The sequence below is a fragment of the Hyaena hyaena genome, unplaced genomic scaffold, assembly GCF_003009895.1.
Source record: "Hyaena hyaena isolate Hyena2069 unplaced genomic scaffold, ASM300989v1 scaffold_629, whole genome shotgun sequence".
Lineage (NCBI taxonomy): Eukaryota > Metazoa > Chordata > Mammalia > Carnivora > Hyaenidae > Hyaena > Hyaena hyaena.
Genome location: NW_024081262.1, coordinates 588,140 through 613,949, shown reverse-complemented (window position 1 = coordinate 613,949; position 25,810 = coordinate 588,140). Strand labels below are relative to the sequence as shown.

Here is a 25,810-nt window from a genome sequence, read left to right as displayed (position 1 = left end):
GACCTGAGCCAAAGCCGGAAACTCAACCGACTGAGCCACCCAAGCACCCCTCCTTTTTTTTTTTTTTTTTAATACTTCACTAGACAGGTTGAGAAAATTACAAGTATAGGAAACTCCTACCATCCCCTTTTGCTCCTGTATCCCTAGTTACTTTTCAAATGTATTTCAAGCTGCTTTTAATTAAATTGTGCAGGCAGTTTAAACATTTAAATGTGTACCTTAGAAAAAGCCAAACCCACAAATGTATGGCTGCCTTTCTGTCCATTCAACAAGTATTTGTTAGGCACCTACTATTTGTCAGGCCTATTTTAGGTGCTGAATGGAGACACGGGGGTGAACAAAACAAGTAGGTTCCTGCTGTCATAGAGTTCCCGCTGCAAGGCTGGGAGACAGAAGCAAACATACAAGTATATGGAGGGGAATTTGAGAAACAAGAAGTGCTGAAGAAGATGAAATGGGGGGTCTTAGAGAGAAGCCTGGGGCGGGACATGGATCTGATTTGGATAAGATGATGAAGGACAAATACAGACCAGACTTAAGAGTGGAGATATGGCTGGAAGCAGCATGGCCCAAAGCAGGTTGCACACCAGGTTTGGCAGATGTTATTAACATGTGCTGTATACATAAAGCACTCCCTGACCAGATCACCACCACCACCACCACCCGGAGCTCAAACAGAGGGAAACAGGTTCCTTTGCTGGTAGACATCTCAGACCTTTTATTTGATAGTGTTCAGTTACAAAACTTTGGAAAGGAGGACAGAAAATGCGGCATTAATCAGACTTGCCTTGCAGAATCCTTTCTTCTCAAAGCTCTTAGAGGGGATCACATTTTGTGGGAAACACTGAGCTGGTCAATGGTTTCCAGGCCTGACTTTACACTAGCATTACAAGTGGATCCTTCACAAACACCAACGCCCAGGCCTCACCCTAGGCCAATCAACTCACGCTCTTGGAGGGGTAGAACCCATTCTTCCGTATATTATTTTAAAGCTCCCCAGATGATTCTAATGTACAGGCAGAATTGAATACCATTAAGCAAGAGCACAGGATGCATGCAATAAAAAACAGTGGAAAAAAAGGACAGAAAGGGCTTGTGAGGTCAGACCGTGGAAGGTCTTGAATGCCACGCTAAAGAGCCTTAACTTTATTTGCAAAGCAGCAAGGACCTACCAAGGGCATTTCCTAGGAAAGCTATGATAAATACCAGACAGGAGGTCAAGACACTCCAGTGCATTTCAGCCCTCCACCCCTTTCTTGCTACTGATTATATATAAGTGGCTGTGGAAGGATAGAAGAGATTTATAACCACAAAACATACCGCAAAAGGAAAGATGGAGGATGAAAGATAACTTCAGAATAGGAACAATACGAATTCCCATAGCACCACAAACTGAGGAAACTCAAAAAGACATTTTCAGATACCAGCTCATTCATTCACTCCTACTCGAAGCAGGCAGTTATGGTAGAAACAGCAGAGAATGCCGAATTAATCTGGACTCAAGCGTTTAAAACCCGGTACAGGCAAAGGCCAAATGGAAATAAACACAGTCGCGGACAGCATGCGGCACCTAGGGGTATGGGAAAAAAAAAGCCCTGAAATGCAGGGGTGAGGGTGGAAGAAATCCCTTCCGGCTGACGGCTTTGCGGAAAGAGCTACATGTGAGCCATGCTAATTCCACAGCTCTCACTGCTGGTCTACGAGCCTACCAGGCACTGCGTCATATACACAGTCTGAGAAAAACAGGAGCAAAACAAGGCAGGATTTACAGGGCCCATCATCTAGCAAATGAAACAGACATTGAAAAAATACAAAATGCAGGGTATTTAAAAATGCTTAACAGAGGACTGTGTTTCCCTGAGTAACTGAGGGTGAAATGAGTCTTAGAAAAGAGAGAGAGGCAGGGAAAAGGGCGAAAGCATTCCAAAAAGGATCAGCCTGCCGCACGGATGTGGGACGTTCATACTCAACAAGCAGGACAAGTGAAAGAAAGGGGGCAGCAGCGGCACAAGACGAGGCTGAAGAAGCAGATCCACAACAGCCCAGTGTTCGGAGACTATCTCCACCCAGGTTAGACCACCCTGGAAGTCATATATGGTGGTTAGACATGCCGATCGCGATCACCATCATCATCCTAACATTCACGGAGTTTCCCCTGCAGCAGATATTTCATGTAAGTGCAGAACAATTCTGAGAGAATTACTCTGTCCTCGTTTCACAGATAAAGCCAAAGAGCAACTTGGGCAAGTAATTTACCGTGATCCGATAGCTGGAGAGAAATAAACAAATGCAGGAACAAGAGGAGATTCCCAGAAACTGACCGGGTGTGGCTAATGAGCAAGAAGGAAAGGCAGTCATCACCTGCGTCCAGGTTTCTGGCTTGGGAAACTGGGTGAATGGTTCTGGCATTTCCTGAGATAGATAGAGATCACTGGACCACGAGCAGGCTGGTTGGGATGTCATTTGTGGACATGTTGAGTTTAAGTACTTGTGAGACACTGAAGGGAAATGAGGACTTGGTTACATACAACAGCCTCAGAGGAGAGATCCAGGCTGTAGAAAACCTTTGGGATTCATCTACTAAGCAGAGTGGACAAGGTCACCAAGGTAAAGGGGAAAATTAGCAAAAGAGAGGATACTGCCACGATGGGAATACTGGCTGGATATCCGGGAGTGGAGAAGGGCCTCTAAAGAATAACCAAGTACAGGGGCACATGTGGGTGGCTCAACTCGGTTGAGCGTCTGACTCTTGATTTCAGCTCCGGTCATGATCCCAGTGCTGTGGGATCAAGCCTCAAGTTGGGTTCTGCACTGAACATAGAACCTGCTTAAAGATATTCTCTCTCCCCCTCTCTAGCTCACGTGCATGTGCTCTCCAAGAAGGAAGGAAGGAAGGAAAGAAAAAAAAGAAGAAAAAATGATCTAATATGCTCCAGAAAGAAAGACGATCTAATATGAATGGATAGACACAGAAGTACTCCAGAAAGAAAGAAAGAAAAGAAAAGAAAGAAAAGAAAGGAAAGGAAGGAAAGGAAGGAAAGGAAGGAAAGGAAAGAAAGGAAGGAAAGGAAGGAAAGGAAGGAAAGGAAAGAAAGGAAGGAAGGAAGGAAGGAAGGAAGAAAGAAAGAAAGAAAGAAAGAAAGAAAGAAAGAAAGAAAGAGTCTAATATGAATGGATAGACATGGAAGTGCTCCTGAGTTCCCAGAAGCCCCCATAAGGCTTGGTGACGGAGGAAGTCAGGAAAGGAGACCCACCGCACAGGGATAATCAGCAGCATGCTGTGACTGCCCTAGACCTGGACCATGAGAAGAAGTATGGAATCCGTGACCCCAACAGGTAAAGCCTGGGTATGGCACTACCACTCATTAGGGTAGGAAAGTCACAAGGCTAGTTTCAGGGTTTGTTGTGGGGGACAGTTATGAAAGGTAAGGGGAAAAAGCTTAACTCAAATGACAAAAACATTCTGAAAAGCACACCAGAGACTGTGAATGATATAACTATGGAGTCCCAAATCCCAATATGACTGTATTTACTATCCAGCTGAACCATGACTTTTAAGAAAACCCCTAAGTGATTTGGAACTCCATGTCTACACCCATGAAATGGGAAGAATACTAGCTGCCCGTATCTGGTGGGCAGAAATATTTATGAGGATACACTTACGAATAAATCCCTTAAGGTAAGTAGTTCTGTTCTAAAACAGAACTGAGATTAGATAGTGCTACAAATTGAATAGCTGTGTTGTTAGGTATCGATTCAAGCTTAGGCTCTTCCTGTCTCTCAATTAAGAAGCCATCCCTCACTAATTTACACTACACCAGGGAAGGACTTCGGATCTAAAGGGGCAGGGTTGGGGGGCAGACTCAATGGCACAGTAATAAGAGAACACTGCCACCCAATTGATCGGGAAGAGGACAGAGGTCACAAGCCCAGCCCCAGAAAATTTGCTGTTTCTCCACTTTCTTGCACTATGACCCAGAAAAGACATTCTCAGTATTTATGTTTCGCTACTGGCAAAGGATCTCTCTTCCTCTTTTCTTGGTAAACAGATACTTGCCCTGGATGCAGTAAATTTTATATATAGTAGTAAAGAGTAAAGAACAGCAGCCTGCGGGGAGAGGAGGGGAGGTAGAGGGGAAGTCAGGCTTAATTTCAAAGCTGCTTGTAATTAAAGACTACAGAAAACAGTTATGTGAGATTTATAGAAATATGTTCTTTCCATTAGGTAGATGATGAAAATGAAAAACAAAAATTCTGTTATTGAATAAGAATTCAGAAGTACTCTGAAGAATTTAAATGAGTTTTGCATTAACCAAAGCACGAACTGCAGGGACTCTGAACGGCTCTCCACTTGCGAATCTGTGTCAGCTGCCTTGACTTAACTTGCTATTTTTGCACAGGTCCCTAACCAGCTTGAACTTGAGTTTACCTTTAATCTAACTTGCTTTTAAATTTACTTGTTTTTATTTTTCAGGTTACACCTTCCTTCATTTTATGAACTCCAATTTTCCATTCCTAATAAAACAACCCTGATAAACCTTCTGATTAAGTATTCTAAAGCAGTGCTAATGAAAAGTAGCCAATCCTCAAATTGTTGTCCATCATCAGCAAGAAGACGATGGTCTTGTGTCAGGATTAAATCAACTCAGAGTTGAGCTCAGCTCAACTAGGTGGGGTTTTTTTCTTTGTTCTTTGGTTTTGTTTTGGAACCGTGAAGACATTCCCCATCAGCAGTGCGCTGATTTACAGCCCAGGTAATGAGCTCCGTAGCGTGACCACCTACCTACCGCACACTGTCCGCAGACAACGCGCCAGTCCATAGGCCGCACCGAGTGACCACTGCTCTAAAGCAACACTCTCACATCGCAACTATAATTTCTTACTGCCTGGGACTTTAGAAAAGGTGCTAAGTATACTCCTTCAAGGCAACAAAATTCTCCAACAGAGCCCTGGGAAACAGAGCATTCCTTGATCCCTGCCTGGTTTACTTGGAGAAGCTAAGTGTCCACAGGCACACTTAACTGTTTAAGGGCAGGTGATGGCCTAGAAACCAGTTCTGCAGTTGCCCTAGTCCTCATTGGGGTCTTCGCACTACCTCACGCTGCCTGATGCTAGGCTACAACCAATTGCAAAGGACTACAGTTATAAACAGTACTTTTTTTCTTTCTAGAGGATAGGGTTAAAGAAGGGACCATGGCAAACACTTAAGGATGTTTGTGCTTCTTCAACAACAAAAGACACTTCAAAATCGGGAGTTGTGCTTGGTTTAACTTAAGTTTAATACATTTTATGGGGGTGTCTGGAGGGCTCTGTTGGTTAAGCGTCTGATTTAAGCTCAGGTCATGATCTCCCAGTTTGTGGGTTCGGTCCCCTTGTCGGCCTCTGCGCTGACAGCTCAGAGCCTTGAGTCTATGTCTGCCTCTCTCTCTGTCCCTCCCCTGCTTGCGCTTGGTCTCTCAAAAAATAAACATTAAAAAGTAAATAAATAAGTGTCCTGCACAGAATGTGCTCACATGACAAGTCAAGTTAAAACAAAATGTACTACTTTATGATTTTTTGTGCCCATTTCCCTGAAATACTGCTCAGGAATTAGAGGTCAATATGAGCAGGGCAGCCACTAGAGGATGAGAAGAAAAAAGACAGAATATGAAAGCATAAGTACCTGTCACAGTGGGGTCTCAGCAAGCAGAGGGAGAAATGGAAGTGTCTCCCTTCTCTGTAACAAGGTACCAACCCCACCAGCGACCCCACCAGCGACCAGCTGGAGTTCAGTCAGGCCACCTATAGCAAGGTACTATTAAAACTACTTCAGTTTGCTCAACTGTTCGAGAGGCACACGTGCGGAATGTAAGCAATGACAGGTTACGCAGAGACCACACTACCTATGAATCTTGACATCTGAAATTGGGGGTGTCATTCAAGCAGGACATGGACTCCTCCACATACTGTATAAACTATACGTCATGGAAAGAATAATGACGAAACAAAAGAAATTTTAAAAATTCTTTGGTTCCTTGCTACTCAATCATAGTGGACCAGCGACTTGGGCAGTACCTGGGCACTACAAACGGTGACTATGAGGCACCACTGCAAACCTGCAGAAATAGACTCTGACTGTAACAGGCTCCTTCCTCAGTGACTGGTGCCCACACTGAAGTGCGGGAAGCACCGCAGTGGTTCCCTGGTTCTCAACCCTGCAGCACATCAGAATCACATCAGAATCACCCTGGCGCTTTTAGAAAAATGCCGATGCCCGGGTCCCAGCCTTTTATAAAGCATAGCGATCCAGTCCTATCCCCTCATTTTATAGATATGGACGAGAACTGAGACTCAGAAAAGTTAGGTAATTTACCAAGATCACAGGAAGTTACCAGTTGAATTAAGAGAACCTAAAAAAATACTTAGGATCGTGCTGCCCACAAAAAAGATGAAGACACCATTAAGCCAGCAATAAATCAAAACTAATTTTAAAGAACTAAGGTTTTACTTTACTACACATATACTTTCTTGTACTTTTATTCTTTAATTTTTTTAATGTTTATTTTTGAGAGACAGAGAGAGAGAAAGAGAGAGAGGGAGAGAGGGCACAAATGGGGGAGGTGTAGAGAGAGAGGTGGACAAAGAATCTGAAACGGGCTCTGCGTTGACAGCAGCGAGCCTGATGTGGGCCTTGAACTCATGAACCACAAGATCATGACGTATGCCGAAGTTGGGACACTCAACCGACTGAGCCACCCAGGCACCCCAACTTTTTTGTACTTTTAAAAGAAACAGAACATACACCTGTCTGTTTTATGTACCACCCTTTGAACACTGCTCCGTATTTTTCGATGAGGGGTAGGCAGATGTAACTTTCCATCAGCCACAGCATAACCGGTACTAGGTCAGTGGTTAGCTTCAGAGTGGAAGGATCATGGGTGATCCTTTCTCTTTCTAAAATTTCTTTAATATGAATATACTACTTTTTTAGCAAAAAAAAAAAAAAAAAACCCTTCAAAACTGCCTTTTCAAGGCCTTAATTTTACTTACATTGAAAAGTCCTTGAGAAACAAGGACAATCACTGTGTGCTGGTTTTAAAAGTTTCCAAAAGCACAGCATTGGCTCTGGGCACATTGGAGACAAGACACTCTTGCCACAACTGCTGACCCTTCTGGTGGCTGATGATTATGGCATTACATTTCAATCACCTATAAATTAGCACCAGATATGTAGAGGTGTGGTGGGAGGTGTGGGTGGAGCAAAGGAAATTAAAAGCTGTGGTCAGACTTGAAAAAAAATTACCCCAGAAAAGCAACGTATGTTTCTGACAGTTGAAAACAGACTGCATGACAGACAGCAAAACCACATTTCCGCATGTTTTGTTTTGTTTTTTTTTTTGGAATGGATCTGTGGTTTTATGCCACCAAGCAATATTTTGGTTTACCAAAATGTACACTATGGCCTTTTTAATTTCATGTTTACTTAACTTTCCTTACTATCATTGCTGTTCTCACTCAACTACAGCAGTTTAAGACAAGTGTCTGCAGGGGGGAGGGGAGTTTACTACAGAATACGCCGCATTAGGAAAAAAAGAAGAAAATTAACCACGCACATTAATTTGCACTGACTAAAAGCATCCATTGTAATTTCAGTATTTAGCTCATACATAATAAACAATGGGGATAATTACTTGTTTTGAAATACAGGAGTTTCTCAAGACAATTACAGACTCAGCCTCATTTACACGAAATTTCTCAAGACAAAAAGGATATGGAATTGCTGACCTATCCAGTTGTTGGCCAACTGATATAAAAATTGAAAGGAAACAGAATTAAAAAAAAAAAAAGAATGACTGGAGCAAAGTTTCCATAGCTGATGCATAATTTAAAAGATTCTGTGCCTATTTTTAATGTTAAAAAAAAAACACTTTAAAAAAAGTCAAAAATCAGATAATTTGCAAACTCCCACTGTTACGTCTATATAAAGGTAATGCCAGTAATCGAGCAAAATGACGAGGAGCGACTCTCGCTCTTGTACACTGACACAAAGGGTCAAACGCGTTCCTTAGAATGGCGAGTTCCTAAACCCACTGTCCACACAGAGCTGCCTGGCAAAGCCCATCGTGGCCTGGGTATAGAATAATAAGGCACAAATACAAGTCTTATGAAAAAGAATCCTTGAGGTTCTTGGCAGGAATATAGATTGGCAGGAGATGAAGGGAAGACGCCGCTGTGAAGACATGGAAGGCCAGAGAAGCAACAAACTCGCTTTTCTTTCCTCCTCTTCCTTCTAGCGCTCCCTCCTCCCTAGGTACCAGACGCCCGGAACAATCAAGAGCAATTCCCCTCCTCCTCCCCCTCCCCCTCCCTGAGGCTTCCTTTTCTATCAGTGGTACCATGATTCTGCCAGGCTGCAGTGATCATTGTTTCAGAACTCTCTGGAATGCATTTACACACCCTTCATCCAATGAATTGCTGGGTCACTTGGGTTCCTCCCTGCCAGTCCCACAGCCCTCCTCAACCCTGTCCCTCTCCACACAAATCATTTCAGCAAACATTCACTGAACATCTGGCGTCAGGGCCCATGCTAGCTGCTAAGGCCTTGCTCTCCTGTCTGATTCAAAACTGCTTTTTGCCTTCAATAGCCCACATACTATACTACCATTCAAGGCCTTCTACAGATGAATCCCAAGACTGCCTTCTCAACCATTCTCTCCCCTATCCAACCAAGCTAGAAATGCTAACCAGAACCTGAATACACACACAGCCCTTTCCCATCTATGTATATGGCTTCCACTTGGAAACATTCCCCTTCCCTTTCTTCCTAAGTGCTCCCCTCGCTGTCCTGAGGTCCCACAAAATGTCCCTGACTCTATCTCAGAAACAGCATCCTTAATCACTCCTGACTTCCCCTCTTCCATCTCTGTCAGGGGGCTACCCATACACCATGCCTCGTCCTGTTCACATGGTCCAAACGCCATAGAGATTAGAATGCCCACAGAGGCAAGCCGATCTCTTCTAACTCGTCAGGCCTCAAAGTCTGCCCCGCAGGCACGCACAGGCACACACTCAGTGTGAGGTCAAGTAGCATTTGCTCAAATAACAATTAAAAGCATCAGGGCTTTTGTCTTACTTCTCAGGTCTCTTGACCAAGTAGCTCTTCTCAAAGTAAGAGGAATAAAACAACCTCAAGAGGGCTAAGTTCTTGCTCAGGTTTGAGTCCTTAGATCATCATCTTCTTAACCTCTGTAGGTCCAGTTCTAGATATTTCAATTTGAAAAGCTACATATTTCCATTTTAGAGAATTACAGCTTGGGGTGAGCCTCAAACAAACAAATGTGGCAAAAGCATACCTCCAAACTGGAAAATCAAATACAGGCATACCTCATTTTACCATTTTACTGTGCTTCGGTTTCCTGAGCTTCGCAGATACTGTAGTTTTTTACGAAGTGAACGTTTGCACCAACCCATCAGCAAAGTCTATCAGCGCCATTTTCCCAACACCAGTGGCTTGTTTTATGCCTCTGCGTCACATTTTGTTACTTCTCCCAATATTTCAAACTTTTTCATTATCATTCTATTTCTTATGGTGATCTGCAATCAGTGATTACAACTCACTGAAAGCACAGATGATAGCTAGCATTTTTCAGCAAAGGTGTTTTTCAACTAAGTATGTGCATGGTTTTTTACACATAATGCTACTACACACTTAATAGACTACAGTATAGTAGAAGCATAATTTTTATATGCACTGGGAAACCAAAAAACTCATCTGACTTGTTTTTATTTCAGTATTTGCTTTCTTGTAATGGTCTGGAACTGAACCTGCCAATACCTCCAAGAAGCGCCTGAATCAAAGAAAAAAGTGGGATGCATACCTCTAGGCTGGGAAGCTGGCACGAATCCTGTCTAACAACCCAAATGCAACAAAGATCTTACCAGAATTTTTTCTATATGCATCCAAAATTGATGCAAAACATCCTGCCTGAATCCTTGCTTCAATTATAAGAAAATCCTATCAGTTCTGCTAAATCTGGTTAAAATAGGTCCAAACTATGAGCCATCTATGAGCATTTGGAAATAAGCAGCCATACTAAAAAGCCAGGTATCTGTACATCAATGTATTATGCCTGACCCAGCCTCTACTAAATCTGCCACTTTGTAAATGGAAGGCTCACGAGGACATAGAGCTGCCAAGCTGTCACCTCCACATTCCTGGAAACTACATAAAGGTGAAAGCTTCAGAAGGACATTATGGAATTTCTCAGGACACAATTTCTCCATGAAGAAGCCCAAACAAGCATTTTGTGTTCTCTAAATGCACCAAAAAATACTCAAGCAAGTAACTGTGGAATTGCCACCATGTTTCTTATTGGCCACTTTAGGTTAACTGTAATATTTTTTGAGGTTAACCAACGTAGATGTACTTAGCGGTAAGAAGCCACACTCCAAAACAATTCTATGTCCCAAAAACATCAAAAGCCTTTAAAATAGTTACCCACATTCACAGCACAGCTCAACAGAATGTGGACATAAAACAGAAATGTGGAAAGTAAAACAGGCTCACTGACCAGTGCTGATGCATTGAAAAATAAACCCTGTTCTGGACTCACAGGATACTGAGAAAACTCTGGGTTCCATTTTGTTTATTACAATGTGAACAGGACTAGACAAAGATAAGACAATGCCCTTTGACCTTGACAAGAGACAAAGTCAAAGTGCAAAAGGACTATTTTATAGCAAGAGACCCTGCTGTGCCGGATCCCTGCCCTGGCACACATGAAGCCAAGGGATCACGCTCCGTTCCCACGTGGTCCAGTCCACCATGTATATCTGGGCACCAACCAGACAGGCGTGCAAGAGAATGGCTGAGATGAACGACAACGTTCAGCGTGAACAAATGAAGGCTCACAAAGGACAAAACTATTAGTGAAAAGGACTAACACTACTTCTGGGGCCCTCAATAGGTAGTCAGGACACATGGGCCTCACCCAAAGCCAATAAACTTCTACTAGTCCAATAGTTCCAGTGAAAAAGCCTCCCTTCTAAGAAAAAAAAAAGCTAAGAGAAAGATTCACAGAAGACCATGTAATATCTTCTCCCACAGAAAAAGGCACACGATTCTGCAAAGAAATTCAAGGACCATGTGGATCCTTTCAAATCCAGCCAAAGACTCTCCATCCCATTTTCACTCCAAACTGGCTCTGAGTGTTTTAGTTCTCTGGACACTCCCATGTGGTTGTAAAAGGTACTATGCCTGTTCTATACTTCATAGTTAGAAGTACAAAAATATCCATAGGCCTATGGTCATCAGTCCATGAGCCAGCAATGAAAATCTGCAATAAGAATGAACCACTTGGTTTGCTAGCCCAGTGCATGTGTTCATAAAAAGAAAAAAAAAAAAAAAAAGAATTGTAGGAGCGCCTCAGTGGCTCAGTCGGTTAAGCGTCTGACTCTTGATTTTGGCTAAGGTCACGATCATATGGTTCATGAGATCTAGCCAAGTGCCGGGCTCTGTGCTGCCAACATGGAGTCTACTTGGGATTCTCACTCTCTGCCCCTCCCCTGCTCATACTCTCTCTCTCTCAAAATAAATAAACTCAAAAAAAAAAAAAAACCAACAAAAAAACTCCCAAAAAACCAATCACTGGTGTTGTGTAGTTTTATATTACGTGTAATAGTAATATTACATGAATCAGTGAATTCTGAACCATCCACTAATTAACTGTGGGACTTAATTATTTAACATCTGCATCTCATTTTATTCATCCACAGGATAGGGAAAATGCTTTAGCAAACATGACTGACTTAAATAAAGGAGAAAGCATCCATAAAATATTATATGAATTTAAATATCCATTTCTACTCCTAGTCTCATAAGGTTAATTTTGGGCTTAACAAAAAAAAAAAAAAAAAAAACCCTCAGAGAATAGTTGTTTAAAGAGACTTGCTAAAACTAAAAAGAAGTAATAGTAAACCTCAATTTCTAGCCTTTGGTGACAGAAAATAACAAACCAAAATCAAAGGGTAATTTTAGACCAAAGGAGCTAAAAGGGATCTCAATGTTCTTTTATACTAATTGAAACTGAGAAAAGTGTAGTTCTGACAAGTTAAGGTACTCAGCAATATCACACAGCTGGTCACTGCTAAGGCAAGCACAAGAACCTGAAGCCCCTGAGTCAGTCAAGTATTTGGGGGGGCGGGGGAGATGGGAGAGAATGCTGGTAATAGAGTATTCCAAACCCAGCGTTTGGAATATGGCAGAAATATGTTACACCAATGATCTGAAAACTGAGTCAAACCAAGGACCTATTTCACTAGCTGGCTGATCTTAAGTTATTTAACTTCTGTATCTCAGCCTCTTCATATATAAAATGGAAATAATAATATACTATAATCTCATAAGATTATTGTGAGATTAATGAAATGGTACTCACACAATAATAAGCTCTCTAAAATCACTTACTGTTACGATCATTACTCTTTCTGTAACACTATACCATCTCTGCTAACAAAAAACGAAGATATCGTTAAAGTTCCTTGTCCCTTGGAAAGAACTGGACACTGGTATTTTTACTGACTTGGAGGATAGTTATAGTTATAGCACCACAGTTATAGTTCAGATCAGTATCTCCCCACACTCATTCAAACCACATGTGCACAGACTTATTAATAGTAAAAGAATTCTTCAGATTAACACTGACTAGTGATACAGTGATGTTCAAACTGAATTTTAAATTCAGTGAGGATGCATGCATGTTTTCATCTTTAAAAAGCAGATTCCACATGCTGAAATACATATATTCTACTTTATCCTAACTCACTCCCGAAAGGCACACTGAGCTAGGCCACTTTTACTTTCGTTTCCATCTGTCATTTTTTCCACAAACTTAACAAGTAGGTACCACAGGCCTATCTAGGCTTGGAAACTCCTGTTTTTGTTATCCTGCAATCTATTAGGCCTTAAACATAGGAGATCACACATATTCTCTGCTAGCTCAGTCTGAATGTGAGCAATTCCCTCATCACCAGATATTTCTTGAGCACCTTCTGTATGACAGGCACAGTTCTCAGTATGAGGGGCACCTCAGAGAATAAACACACTGTTCCCATGAAGCTTACATGCCAGTGGGACAGGGGACATGGGCGAGAAACAAGGTTGTATCTAGTATAGCATGTGTGCCTAGGAATGCAGGAAAAGCCAGTTTTATTAAGCACTTTGCTACAAGTGGATCTAGGCTTCATACTTTAATTTGTGGATCGTAAGCCTCCCTTTGGGCAGGGCCCAAGCACTGGAAGGGTAGAAAAGAAAAGAGGAAGGCTCTGTACGGACATACACAAACACCCTGATCAGATCTCTAGGTCAAGAGGACCCCCTACCACCCCCTGGCACCAACAGCACCCTTCCCGCTGCGTGCCGCCAAGAACATCACAGGAGCAGCACCCCGTCTGCTGTCTGGAAACAGCACGGTCAGTGAAGGAAGCCCTGGAAGGGAAGTCAAGAAACCGACTTCCTTTTCTGCCAGTTACTCTCGCTATGCAACCTCGGGCATGTTCATGTTCATCGACCTCCGTGACCCCTAGGCTCCCCGCCCGCATGCTGATCCTCCTGTACTGTGACACTGGGCTAGTCTCTTAAGCCCTTAAGCCTCAGTGTCATCTGTTCAAGGAGGCCAGCAGAATGACACCGCTTGGCAAACTGTCGAGTACTCCACTGACAGAAGCTATTTAAATAAATACATGGATCCAAAGCTTGCTACTTGCTTTACAGGAACATCAGGAAGATTAAGGAGAATGTATAAAATGCCTTAAGCTCTCTGTAAAGAGAGGGTGTTACGGGGTACTAGTGCTCGTAATTTCTACAATTACTCTTCTTTCCAGTTATATTTCCTTGCATTTTCAAATTCCTTAACCGAAATCATCCACAAACCCAGAAACGCAGAATACACGATGAGAAAATAAGAGCAGTATCCTGATTAGAATACCACTAAGTGGAGTAAGCTTGCTAAGAAATCAGGAAGCAGATATCCATCTTCGTCTCCTCGGCCTCTCCGTGCCAGAGCTGCTGCACAGGCCACGTCCCCACAGGGACCCGAGGCGTACCAGGCCACAGACAGAGCCGGCGTCCTGGGCCGCGACAGCAGCCACGCTCTCTTTCCCTGAAATGGAGACGCTCCCTCCACAACACAAATCCTGAAGTACCTGGGAGCAAAATCCTCAAAACTAATGGCGAAGGGACCCAACTCACCAGAAGAACAGGTAAAAGGGGCGTTTGGGAGCATGTGTCTTCTGTTTCTCTGACAGTCCAGTTAAGAAACCCCGCACCGTGCCCTTCACCCACCAGCTGGACGGAGCACAGGTTACACAATGGTGCTCTCTGAACAAAGTTTTGGCCCAGGGGGAGCGAATTTGCAAGAGCCTGGCACAAACACTGGGTCAATTCCAATGAAAATAGCATATATAGATTTGTGTTGACGAACGCTGGCTAAATCCCTCTTTACAGTCAGAAAGCAACTACCACTGACAGCTGCCACTGAGGCAAAGTCAGAACAGCTCTGACTTTTGCTTTTGAGTGAAACTTGCGAAGCCCTTTTCGCTTAAAAGGAGAGCAACGTTAATTTCATGAATCCCATCTGCAGTGCACTGAGGGCGGAAAGAGCCAAGTCCTAAGCCTCACAAACTGTCCTTATCAGTATAAACACTTTGATTTATAGAGTCGCCCCCCCAACCCCAATATGCTGTCTCCTGCTCCTGACCAGTGGCCCAGCTCACCAAAGTGATAACCCAGCCCCAAGACTACTGGATGTGCCACCCCTGCTGCAGCACTGGGGCTTTTTAAGTGGAGGTGTGAAAGGAGATCAAGGGAAAGAACCTTCTAAAAATCACTCGCTCCACCACCATTGAATACATGACCGCTGTCCTGACATTAATAACCAGACTATCCAGTCACATCAAAGGTAGTGAAAAGTCCTCGTTAAAAAACCAAAAAAAACCCCACAAATAACTTCTAAGCCCACGTTTTAAACACTTAATTCCCAACTTACTTTACCTACTTTGTAACACAAAAAGAAAAAAAAGGAAAAATTCTAGGAGAGAAAAAGTGAGACAGGTGTGAACACCATGGCTGTCGCCAGCACGCTCTGACTTCACTACGGCTGCTACAGCACCTAAACACATGAGATAGTTCAACCCAGCTCAGAGGTATTATTACTTAAGTTACAAAGAACTTTGCCCAGATAAAAACATAAAATCAATATCCAAGAGGGATTAAGGGGCAGTGAGAAGGAAATATCCTTATGTTTGAATGCTCTAAAGAAAATCTCTTACCAGTAAAAGCAAAATATTTACTTTCATTTAAAAGTTTGAGTTGTATGTGATTTCCTGCATCTAAGAACCTCTTTCTGAACTACAAAGAGGCCACAAAACATCACATTTTCCCCTCCCCGTTTTCCCCTTCAGAAACCCACAAGATGGTGATTAACAAACAGCCCCTTGTCTTCAGGCATAGTTTTAGAAGCCACAAGGAAAAGATAAAAGTCAAATGGAAGAGCAAGTCTATAAACAAATGAGAAATAGGTTGCCCATGGAGGAAGCAAACTCAGTCTCGATAAGCTGGCAGCTCTCTTCGCTCCATCTGTGGGAGAGATTCAGAGGGAACGCTACTCTCACCCCCTCACCGAGACTGAAGGACACTCCAGGGGCCCTGGGCACGCGCCTGGAAGTTCAGTGATTTAAGGACAAACCCCAGGACTATGCCAACCTCCCAGGGGCTCTCCATTCCCAGAAGAAACTGAGACCTGAATCTCCAACCCAGAGCAGACCTATCTCCAGGTAAACTCATGTGAAGTCCTGAATCCACTACCAAATAACTGTATCACCTTGTGCGGATGTGATCCTGTTTAATCACCCTTTGATTGGACATAATCCCTTTCTTAGGATCACTTTGAGCATTAAAGAATTCTGGCAGTGTGCCCAGAGAAGTGCACACGCCGGACATATAATAAACATTCACTTCCACTGAGAGGAAATTCCAGTTCCACTCAACACTCACTGTTTTAGGTGAATAACCTTCAGATATTCTAGAAGACCTCAAAAAAGAGAAAAGTCATACTTCAACATGTGAGGAGAGAAGAAGGGGACATCCACACCATCCAGAAAACACCCTTCATTACACACCTATCCTGACAGTTAAATTTTCTTCTCACACATTTGCTTCTCTTCCAAGTCCTATGAGAAGTAAAATGACAGCTCATGGGGTCCTGCCCCAAGGTACTGCCACTTGGTATCAACTATCCTAATGTTAGACCCTCTATGAGTTTTGGAAAAAAATAGATAACTTAAAACCTACAGATATATAGATTTACTAAATAGGACTGACGTTGGGTCCCTATCCCAAAATGTCCAGATCAGAAAGGCAAGGGGTACGAAAACACCACTATCTGGTTAATATTAATTGTGAAGTATTATTGAAGTATTACTGAAGGCTCAGTAATCCTAAATTAGAAGAGGTGGCTTTAGGGGAGCCTGGGTGGCTCAGTCGGTTAAGCATCCAATTTCAGCTCAGGTCATGATCTCACAGTTCCAGGAGGGTTTGAGCTCCGTGTCGGCCTCTGTGCTGACAGGTAGCTCAGAGCCTGCTTTGGATTCTGGATCTCCCTCTCTCTCTCACCTTCTTCTGCTCATGCTGTCTCTATGTCTCTCTCAAAAATAAATAAAACATTAAAAAAAAAAAAAGAAGAAGAGGTGGCTTTAAACCTCAATGAAAAACACACACAAAAGCACAAGAAGCCCCTCCCCCACCCAAGCGTGCACATGCCCTTCTAATTGTTATCTGGAGGTTTTCTGCACTGTCATCAAATTTCACTTGTAATCTCTTTGAGATTTTCCAGCACCACAGCATCCATCCACTGTTCACCAACCTCTAGACTATTCCCTAATGTTGACACAGCAAAAGAAAGTTCTGTCAGCAAAAATTTCATCAGTTTACTCCTTCTGGCTAGAATATCCCACCTTCAGTAGTTCGATCATCCATTTCTGAAAAAAATAGTCACTGTGTGGGAACGCAAGACACATTTTTGCCTACACTCTCAAACACCTACTCCCGCCCCTAATCCAAGTGCTTAGTGTCCAAGACAGGAGGTGTGGAAGAAGCTAGTAATATTTTTTAAAAATAGTAAGTGTTCTTATGGGAAATCTGGTCGAAGCGGAACTTTAAACAAATGGACTTCCATCACAAGCACTGTTCCCCAAGAAATTTACTGCACCCTCGAATCGAGTCCACTCAAGGCTGGAATGTCATGCCAGTCATATATTGCTTCAACCTCAATAAATCTCTTTTTAGTCTTCAAATCCTGGGCTACTTTTCTCAAATAGTTCGCGGAAAAGCACCAACCTAATTAACAACAGCTTCCTCTGCAACAGTAGCCTTCATTTCACTTATTTACACATTAACTGCAGCCTCCTTTTGGCCAATCCAGTCTATTCTCTGTACCATGCCGAGCCTTTTATCTGCCCTGGACAGCATTTTCTCCAGCAGATGAAGTAGATGCCGATTGATTTGCTGTCGAGCATGGTAAATTAATAGCAACAAATTGCTGAGGGCCCGTCTCGCAGCTCCACCATGCTTCGGCAGTTTTGCTTTATTTGCTCCATGATGGGCAGCAGTCGGCCTCTTCAAGTCAATTTCTTCTTAACAACCTGCAATACTTTTCAATGGTGAAAATAGAGCTGTTCCTTGTAAGTCAGAAATCAATATCCTATTGCCCTTAGAAAATGCTAAACAAGCAGTATTGGCAATCCACTTGGTACTAGAGGGTATCAGATATAATGCAAATCCATACTGCTTCCCTCCTTGTAGTTATTACAGTTTGCTAAAAGGTTCCTAATGTCATTTATCATCATTTACCATCGACCAGAGAGGCTATGATTATGATATCCTATCAGCTGGCAAGGCCCTTTCATTTCTATTCAATTAATATTTTAGCAGCACTCAAATGGTTGTGGCCCAAGTCTCGTAATAAAATTTACATGGCTTGGAGTGAAACAGAAATTCTCCTGCTCTGATTAAAAATAATTATAGCTACATAGAAAAATATATACATACACACATATACATACTTGCTCACATAAACATACAAACGTGTATATAAGAGTGCGGTATTTACTTTTTTAGGTTCCAAGTGTTGTAGATTTCCAAACTTTTCTAATTCTAAAATTCAAATACTAACCTAAACTTTTTTTAGAAGCAAAAAGACGTCCAGAGTTCTGAAGACAGACTATGAGAAAGTCACAAGATGTCCTCAAAATGTGGTATATCCACCTCCACTCGCAGCTCCTATCGGTGGAATTCACATACCTACTGTTCCTGATCAACATCCAATATTCACTCTTGAAAGAGGTAACTGCTGCTGTCAGATTACATCAGGGAGGTCTTCTTTAATTACAGCAGTACCAGTGAAGGATGGAAACCAGCAGCATTTAGCAACGTTATCAACTGCATGCATCACCCCTGCTATGCCCACGGGTCACTGACCCATTTAGAATCCACACTGTATTTATAAAGAGTAACAATCGGCGGGCCGCCTGGGTGGTTCAGTCGTTAACCGTCCGACTCTAGGTTTCAGCTCAGGTCATGATCCCACGGCTTCGTGGCTTAGCACCACATCGGGCTCCGTGCTGGCAGCTCAGAGCCTGCTTGGGATTCTTTCTCTCCCTCTCTCTCTGTCACCCCCCCACACACATGCTGTCTCTCTCACAAAATAAATAAAACTTAAAAAAAAAATCATCAAAAATAGTAGCAACTAAACCGTGGGCCAACTGTCCCATTCCCCCCCCAAAACCAAACAAACAAAAAACCAAAAACCCCACTTAGGGAAATCATTAGGGAACAAAGGTAATGTTCTTTCATTTTAAAAAATTCCATTATGCACACATCACAGTAAAACGTGTGCCATTTCTATGTCCCATTTGTCTTCGTATTCATGCTGGAACCTGAGACAGTGGTTAAGCATTAATTCACATTACGGCCTAGAATGCTCCATTCTAACTTTTCTGGGTTTTTTTTTTTTCCAGCTTCCTTGGCTCAGCTCTATCGATCCTACTAAGGAGTACCAGAAATTAGATTCATATTTTATGCTCTAATTCCATGTCATGTCACCCAGTTCTCCTTTAAAAAAAAAAAAATCAACTAATTCTACCAGACTAATGCTATTTACTCAGTTACCAAAATTTAAATTAATTATGTTCTCAAACATAATTGTTAAAAATTGGCAACATTATGCAGGCTTAATTAAGATTAAATCCAATTTACTAAATGTACTTTAATTGGTACTAATTACATTAGCTTTCATTTCAGAATGACAAATTCCCTGTAGATTTCACTCTATAGTCTTCTGTCAGAATCAACACAGGGTGACTGGCGATGAACATCATACAGAAAGGGGAGGGGCAATAATACCAGACACCACCCTGTGTGGGGCGCCCCCCCCCCGCTTTTATCCTTTTATCAATTTGCTAAGTCACAGAGTCATGACTCCATCACAGCCATCATTTTCTGTTCCAATGAAAAATTTCTCTAAAAATAAATACTCTGTGGCTGGCAGCAGCCAAGAAGAACAGGAGCGTTAACCAAAAAATACACAAAGGTTTCAAATATCAGGGCCACCAATTACCAGGGTACTTCCAAGGACTCCGGGGACTCCTACTCTTGAACCCTTCAGAGACACAAATCTAATAAGTGAATAAGCCTAACCCGATCTTGAGAACTAGGCCCAATTATGCCGCAGGGCAACTTCCCTGCATTATTGCTGCTTTCCATTACGAGGGTATCCAGCGAGTGCATCTGGAAGAGAGGCCAAGAGGAACCAAGGCTGTCTGCCTAGGAAAACAAATAAAGACAGATATGCCTCTGTGCTTAAGGGGGAAAAGAAAGAAAATATAATAAGTAGGTGGTTTGCAGGGCTGTCTGTATTTCATAATGTGATAAACTGCCCTCAGGATTCTTGGTATGATTGAATTTAAAAGCAAGGTGGAAAAAAAAGGGAAAATGTACTCCATTCTCAATTTGAAATGGACGGCATGTGAGGCCACCTGGACGAGACGATGACAGAATTACAGAGGTACAAAATGTGTAAAATTAAGGGATCTCACACACTATCCCCCCCCACAAAGAAATGCATACAATCAAACACAAGCTCTGTCTGTGCCTCTCAGAACTATAAATGTTAGGTATAAAGAGATCTACAAACTAAGTGTTACGGTAAATAAGACACAGGAGGAGAAATAAAGGAGCATTAATCATCTGGTTCAATCTTTAAAAAGACACTAATTAATCCTGGAATGGTGGGGTGAGGACAAAAAAAATAAGATGTACAAGATCCAGACCTAAAATGACATGTAATGAGCATAATTAAGAAACAGTATCTCTCACATAATTTACTCCTATAAGGTAAAGTCCATCCATAAGCTTGACGGGTTTTTTTGAGGACATATTCGAATATGCAGCAAACTACAATTTGTTAATGTTGACACTTAAACAGCATATGAAAAAAAAGTATCTGAAATCAAAAGTCCTCAGCCTAATGAATCCCCTTTTCCAACTTTGTTTTCAAATACTATTTATCCGATGGCTTTTTTAAAACAGGCATCTTTTTAAAATCCACTATCTGTAAGCATGTGGTAATTATAACCAGAAAGGAATCCATAAGTACTAAAAGCCTAATAATATGTGACCATTTTCTATGTCATAAACTTAGAAAATCAGGATATCTACCGTGAGCACAAATAAGAAATGAAAAGCATTAAGTTTTCCCTCATCTCTTCCCAGCAGGTAAACACATACACACCTACTCTAAAGTAGCTGATGAAACAGACCTGAAGCACTTTTACCCGGAGATCACTAAAAATAAATGATTACTACCAGACAATATTTTTCACACATATGCTATTTTTCTACCTAGAAAATTTAAACCGTAAACCATTTAATTCAGTTTCCTGGATTTAATTTAAAAAAAAAAAAAAAAAAAGCCCTTTGAGTCATACCTCTCAACACTTCCTGACTAATCCTTACGGTTTTTGTTTTGTTTCCTTTTCTTTTTCGGCTGAACTAATTACTTGATTTGAAGACTCAGTGTTGAACCTTACCGCAATCTCCTATCCTATCCGGCTCAATTTACTCTGCACAAATTTTGGAAGTACAGTTACAATTCCTGGTAAGACCCAACTAAATAGCCTCGAGGGACTGGTACACGGATTTTATTTTACATCAATTTCTTTTGTAGCTCCAGATTTCATTTTGATCTTCCCAGCTCACCCTCTCTTCCATTCTTGCACACCAAGCCAAGGAAGGTTCCACACCATTTACAGTTTTCTTTTTAATATTCTCTAAGAAAAGCCCTCTCCTAGGACAAGTTTGCAATGCCTGAAATACATAAACTCTTTCAAAAGGAAAACAAGACCTCTTTTAAAATTTAGCACCCTACCTTTGAAAGTGTACGAAGTTTAATCCAAATTCAGACATTTTAAGTCATATTCTCAAATGATTAAAATTAGGATAATATGCAAAAAGGATGGGGAACCACACCTGAAAAGAGAGCGCTATCTCCCGTACAGTCTTTTAAAATATAGGTAGCCACAAAAATGTGCAGAATAAAATTGCAAAACATACAATTCTTTCTAAAGTGCACAGTATTACGGTCATTTCAAATGGTTATAAAGAAGTAACTTACCTGCTTGTGCATTTCTATATTCAACCCATAGGACATCTCATAATACTGTCAAAGAAGGGAAAGCAATTAATTTCGTGCCTTTCATCAGTCTCCCTAGTTTGTTCCAAATGCCCCAAGTATGTTTTAAAACAAACATAAAAGCCTCACCTAAACCAAAATAACCATAATACCTCTGCTGCTAAAGAGGAACCCTTAGTTTCATAAACTAGGAGCCACCCTAATACATAGATTCTAGGAAAATAACTCACAAAACGGAGAAAATCAAGTTCACACATAGCATTCTTAACATCTGCAGTTCTCTTTAAACGTCACAAACAAATGAATCGAAAAGGTCTGATGCAAATTTGGTACCCTATGGACTCTAATTCCTAGGCACACTGGGCAAGTTCATGGCAAGAGTCTCCTACAAATGCTGACGCTCTGAAAGAACTGTTTAGAAAGGTGACGCTACTTCAGAGTTCTGGTTCTCATGTGTAGTGGACTGCTCCTGTTCATACACTCCAAGGAAAAAGGCTTGGTAGGAAATGAATGAGGTACTCTGACGCCTTTATGAACACGCATAAAAACATGCTTGGTAAGACTTCTGAAAAAGTAGATACGATTTTTTTTTTTTTTTTTTTTGGACGTGTAGCATAACTGTCATGACAGAAATTCTGGCGGAACAAATCGGTTACACAGGAGACGACAACACTCCTCAAACCAACGCAACACCACAGAAACGGAAAACACACAAAACACATGCAAAGACACAAAACTAGTAACCTAAAGAGTGGGAAAAATCTGAAAAGGTGTCAGGTGTCTTGAGATCCATCACTGAGAGAAATAAAACATTAAAAATATAACCGCACACAGAAAAACTGGTTAGGGCTGTTTGGAACGAGAGCAATAAAACAACAAAGAAAACCACTAACACAAAATCATTTTGCTTGTGACTCTAAACAAAACATAAATGAGGTTTGGGTTTGTTGTTGTTGATCCCCCCCGCCCCCAGTCTATAAAAACAAAGCACAGAGGATTATACCCCACGCGGCTGAACTTTTTGAAAACTGAAATCAAAGCTGGTTGTCAGAGGCAAGTTCTAACATCCTGGAATTACAGGTTGCTAATGGTCACATTCCCACAACCTCAACTACGCTGGCGCTGGGACCGATCTATGCTACAGCCTCAGGCAATCTGAACATACCCTCGCTTTTGGTATCCTCAACTAAATAGGCACTTTGAATCTGTGACACAGTTTTCTTACCATGACATAATGCCGCTGCATCTCGGTCTTCTCACTGGCCAGTTTCTCACATTCCAGCTTCAGGCTGTTCAAGACATAGTGAAATCTAAGTACAATGCAGACCTCGACTTACATTCTTCAAAGGTAAACACACATCCCCTCCTCTAAATCATCACCTACAAAACGCCAAATCAAGGATCTTAAACACCGCCCTCATTACAGAAGGGGAGAGGGGTGGGAGGGAGGGAAAGGGGTGACTAGAACCAGCCTGGACTTGCCCTTTCAAGAAGGCCCAAATGTGGGGGTTTTGTGAAAGAAAAAAAATCCTCTAGCCCATTTCATTCCAGAACCGCATCCAGAAATGAGCACTCACTAAATACATTTAATGAAAAAAGAACAAGAAAATAAACATCGATAACATCTACATACCCAAACATAAATTTAAGTCCCCCAAAAGGTCACAGGGGAGTTTTTTTCTTTCATGTGCCGGGAAGAGATTAACGAAAATATGAATCAAGCATGTATTATGAATGAGATCTTATTTGTTCCCTCCAAAACAGAGACAAGTTGAATACCACCACCCAGGGGCAAAGTGTGGATCGGGTTCAGTGGCCTGCTTAGGTGCTTGCATTTAAGAAATAAGAATTCCACGTCCTTAGAAAGCCAGCGAAAGAAAAATATTTCAAAGGCACTCCAAGTCCGACGGTCATCTCTAAGAAGAAAACATTTTTTCAGCATAAAACTAATGAAATCGCTCACTTGCGACTTCCCAGGGCTCTCGGCTCTTGGTATTTCAGCGGAATGGCAGAAAAAAGTGAGACGGAATCAAGCCCGGGGTAATAAAGAACCAAGGAAGTCAAAAGGCCCCAGAATCATCCCAACCTTCCATTCTCCAGGCCCCAATAAATCAATATCGAAAGTTTGGCCTCAGCATTTTCCAAGTCTCCCCAGTTTCGATTGTTCTGCCTCCGTTTTATTTATTTGCAGAAGGGAAAAATGCTTATTAATTTCTCTACACCTGCCTAAGGGTAAGAGGCCTTGCCTTGCCCTTTCGGGCCACAAGTAAAAATGATAATATAGTCTCCGCGGCGGCCAAAAAAAAAGGGGGGGGGGCTTGTGTGTGTATGTGGGGGGGGTGAAAGACAAGAGCTAAGCAAACAGGAGGATCAGCTAAAGTCAATATCGTTACCTGTGGTATTGAGCCTGTAAAAACTGAAACTCTTCCTTAATCCGATCACAGGACTCGGAAATTGTAAATTTAAAGGGTTGAGCAGGCTGATGCGGTGCCTAAAGAACAACAATAAAATATTTAATTAGCCCACATCACAGGCGAGGCAGAGATGGAGAAAACATACCACGCGGCGCTAGCGGGGGGTGGGGGGGGGTCATCGCGCAGGCAGGCAAAGAGCGATTAAAACTCATCTAGCGCCCCCCCCCCCCCCCCGCCTCGCCGCACAGCCCGGCAGAGGCCGGTTCGGGGTGGCCCCGGGCCCCTGCGTCCGCCGGCCCGCCCCAGACCCTGCGGGTTCGAGACCCTGCTCCGCTCCCTCGCCCACCGAGGACGCCCGGGGGCCGGCGCGCCGCGCCCACTCCCTCCCCACCCGGAATCGAAACTGGCCCGTCGGGGGGACTCGCGCCATGGCGTCTGGCCGCGGTCAGGTCGGGGGAGGGGGGGACGCGGCCGCCACCCTCCACAGCCGGCTGGCGGGCTCGCTCGTGCGTCCCCGGGGCCCGCGGCGCGAGGGGCCGGCGCCCCGCACTCCCGAGCCGCAAGCCGGACCAGCCGCGCCGCCGCCGAGGGCGCCCTCCCCGCCCCGCCGCGGAGTCGCGCCTCCTCCATCGCTCGCCCCCCCCCTCCCCCGGAGGAGTCGCGGGGACGGCGAACCGCTCGGTGCGGCTTCCAGGGGCTTCAAAGACAACAATAAGAAAATGGCTACAACTCAATTGCCTCTCCGCACCCCCTCCGAGAGTGCCACCGCGCCGGGGGGTGGGGAGGCGGGTGACGGCGGGCGGCTCCCAGAGCGGGCCGCGGGGTGCGGGCCGCCCTCCCCGCCCCTCCGGCCCCAGACACAACTCGGCGCGCAGGGGGCGACGCGGGGAATCCCCCCGCGCTCGGCGAGCTAGCGCCCCGCCGCCCGCACTCACCGGGTGTCTGGTCTGCGGGTACATCTTGCTCAGGTCGCGAATCATCCAAACCGATTTAGTTGGCTGCGCTGGGCAGAGGCGCGCGGCTCATTGGCTTTAATGGCCCCGAAGAGGAGGAGGAGGAGGAGGAGGAGGCGGCGGCGGCGGAGGCGGCCGGCCAGGTCCGAGGGGCGGCTCGGGCGGTCCCGGCCCCCGCCGGGTCTCGCGTGACGCGGGCGGCAGGAACGCGCTGCGGCGGCGGCGGCGGCGGCGGCGGCTGGGTGCGGGCGGCCGGGCCGCTCGGCATTCCTCGCGGGCGTCACTGGCCCGCCGCGGGCATTGTCCGGCGCGCGTCTCCCGCGGCAACGCTCCGACGTTCGCTCCGCCGAGGCGCGCCCGCCGAGCCCGGCGCCGCCGCCGCGCCGCTCCCCGGGGCCGGCAAAGTGCGAGCTCCGCGCACCAGCGCCCGCCGGCAGCGCCGCGCGCCCGCTCGCTCGCTCGCTCGTCCCACTCCAAACTTTTTTTTATTTGTCTTTTAATTGGTTGTTATTCCTCCGAATGAATGATCTCTCTCTTCTTTCCTAAAAGCAAACACAAACTCCTTTGGTTCGGAAGAGGTCTCGGCGGTGCTTTTTGGTTCCTCTGGAGATTTTTTCACTTCACAGCAACGATCTTTTAAAAGGCACCTTTTAGCTTCTTTTACCACATCTCATTTCCTTATTTTTCTTCCTTCCTGTTTTCTTGTCTTTTTTTTTTTAAC

The 25,810-nt window shown here is 43.7% G+C and overlaps 1 protein-coding gene across 10 annotated transcripts in view; it reads right to left on the bottom strand.

Annotated features, from left to right (window-relative positions):
- TLE4 (TLE family member 4, transcriptional corepressor) overlaps positions 1-25,372 on the bottom strand; it is a 139,559-nt gene extending 114,187 nt beyond the window's left edge. For 7 of the 10 annotated variants that reach the window (XM_039257632.1, XM_039257633.1, XM_039257638.1 and 4 more), the window contains exons 1-4: positions 25,072-25,372; positions 24,116-24,213; positions 22,948-23,011; positions 21,705-21,749 (exon numbers count right to left, since the gene is read on the bottom strand). In XM_039257632.1, the coding sequence (XP_039113563.1) occupies positions 21,705-21,749; positions 22,948-23,011; positions 24,116-24,213; positions 25,072-25,116 (252 nt within the window). In that variant the 5' untranslated portion in view covers positions 25,117-25,372. The remainder of the gene's footprint in view (positions 1-21,704; positions 21,750-22,947; positions 23,012-24,115; positions 24,214-25,071) is intronic. The other 3 variants (XM_039257634.1, XM_039257635.1, XM_039257641.1) reach the window with 1 other exon arrangement.
- Positions 25,373-25,810: the final 438 nt, after the last annotated feature.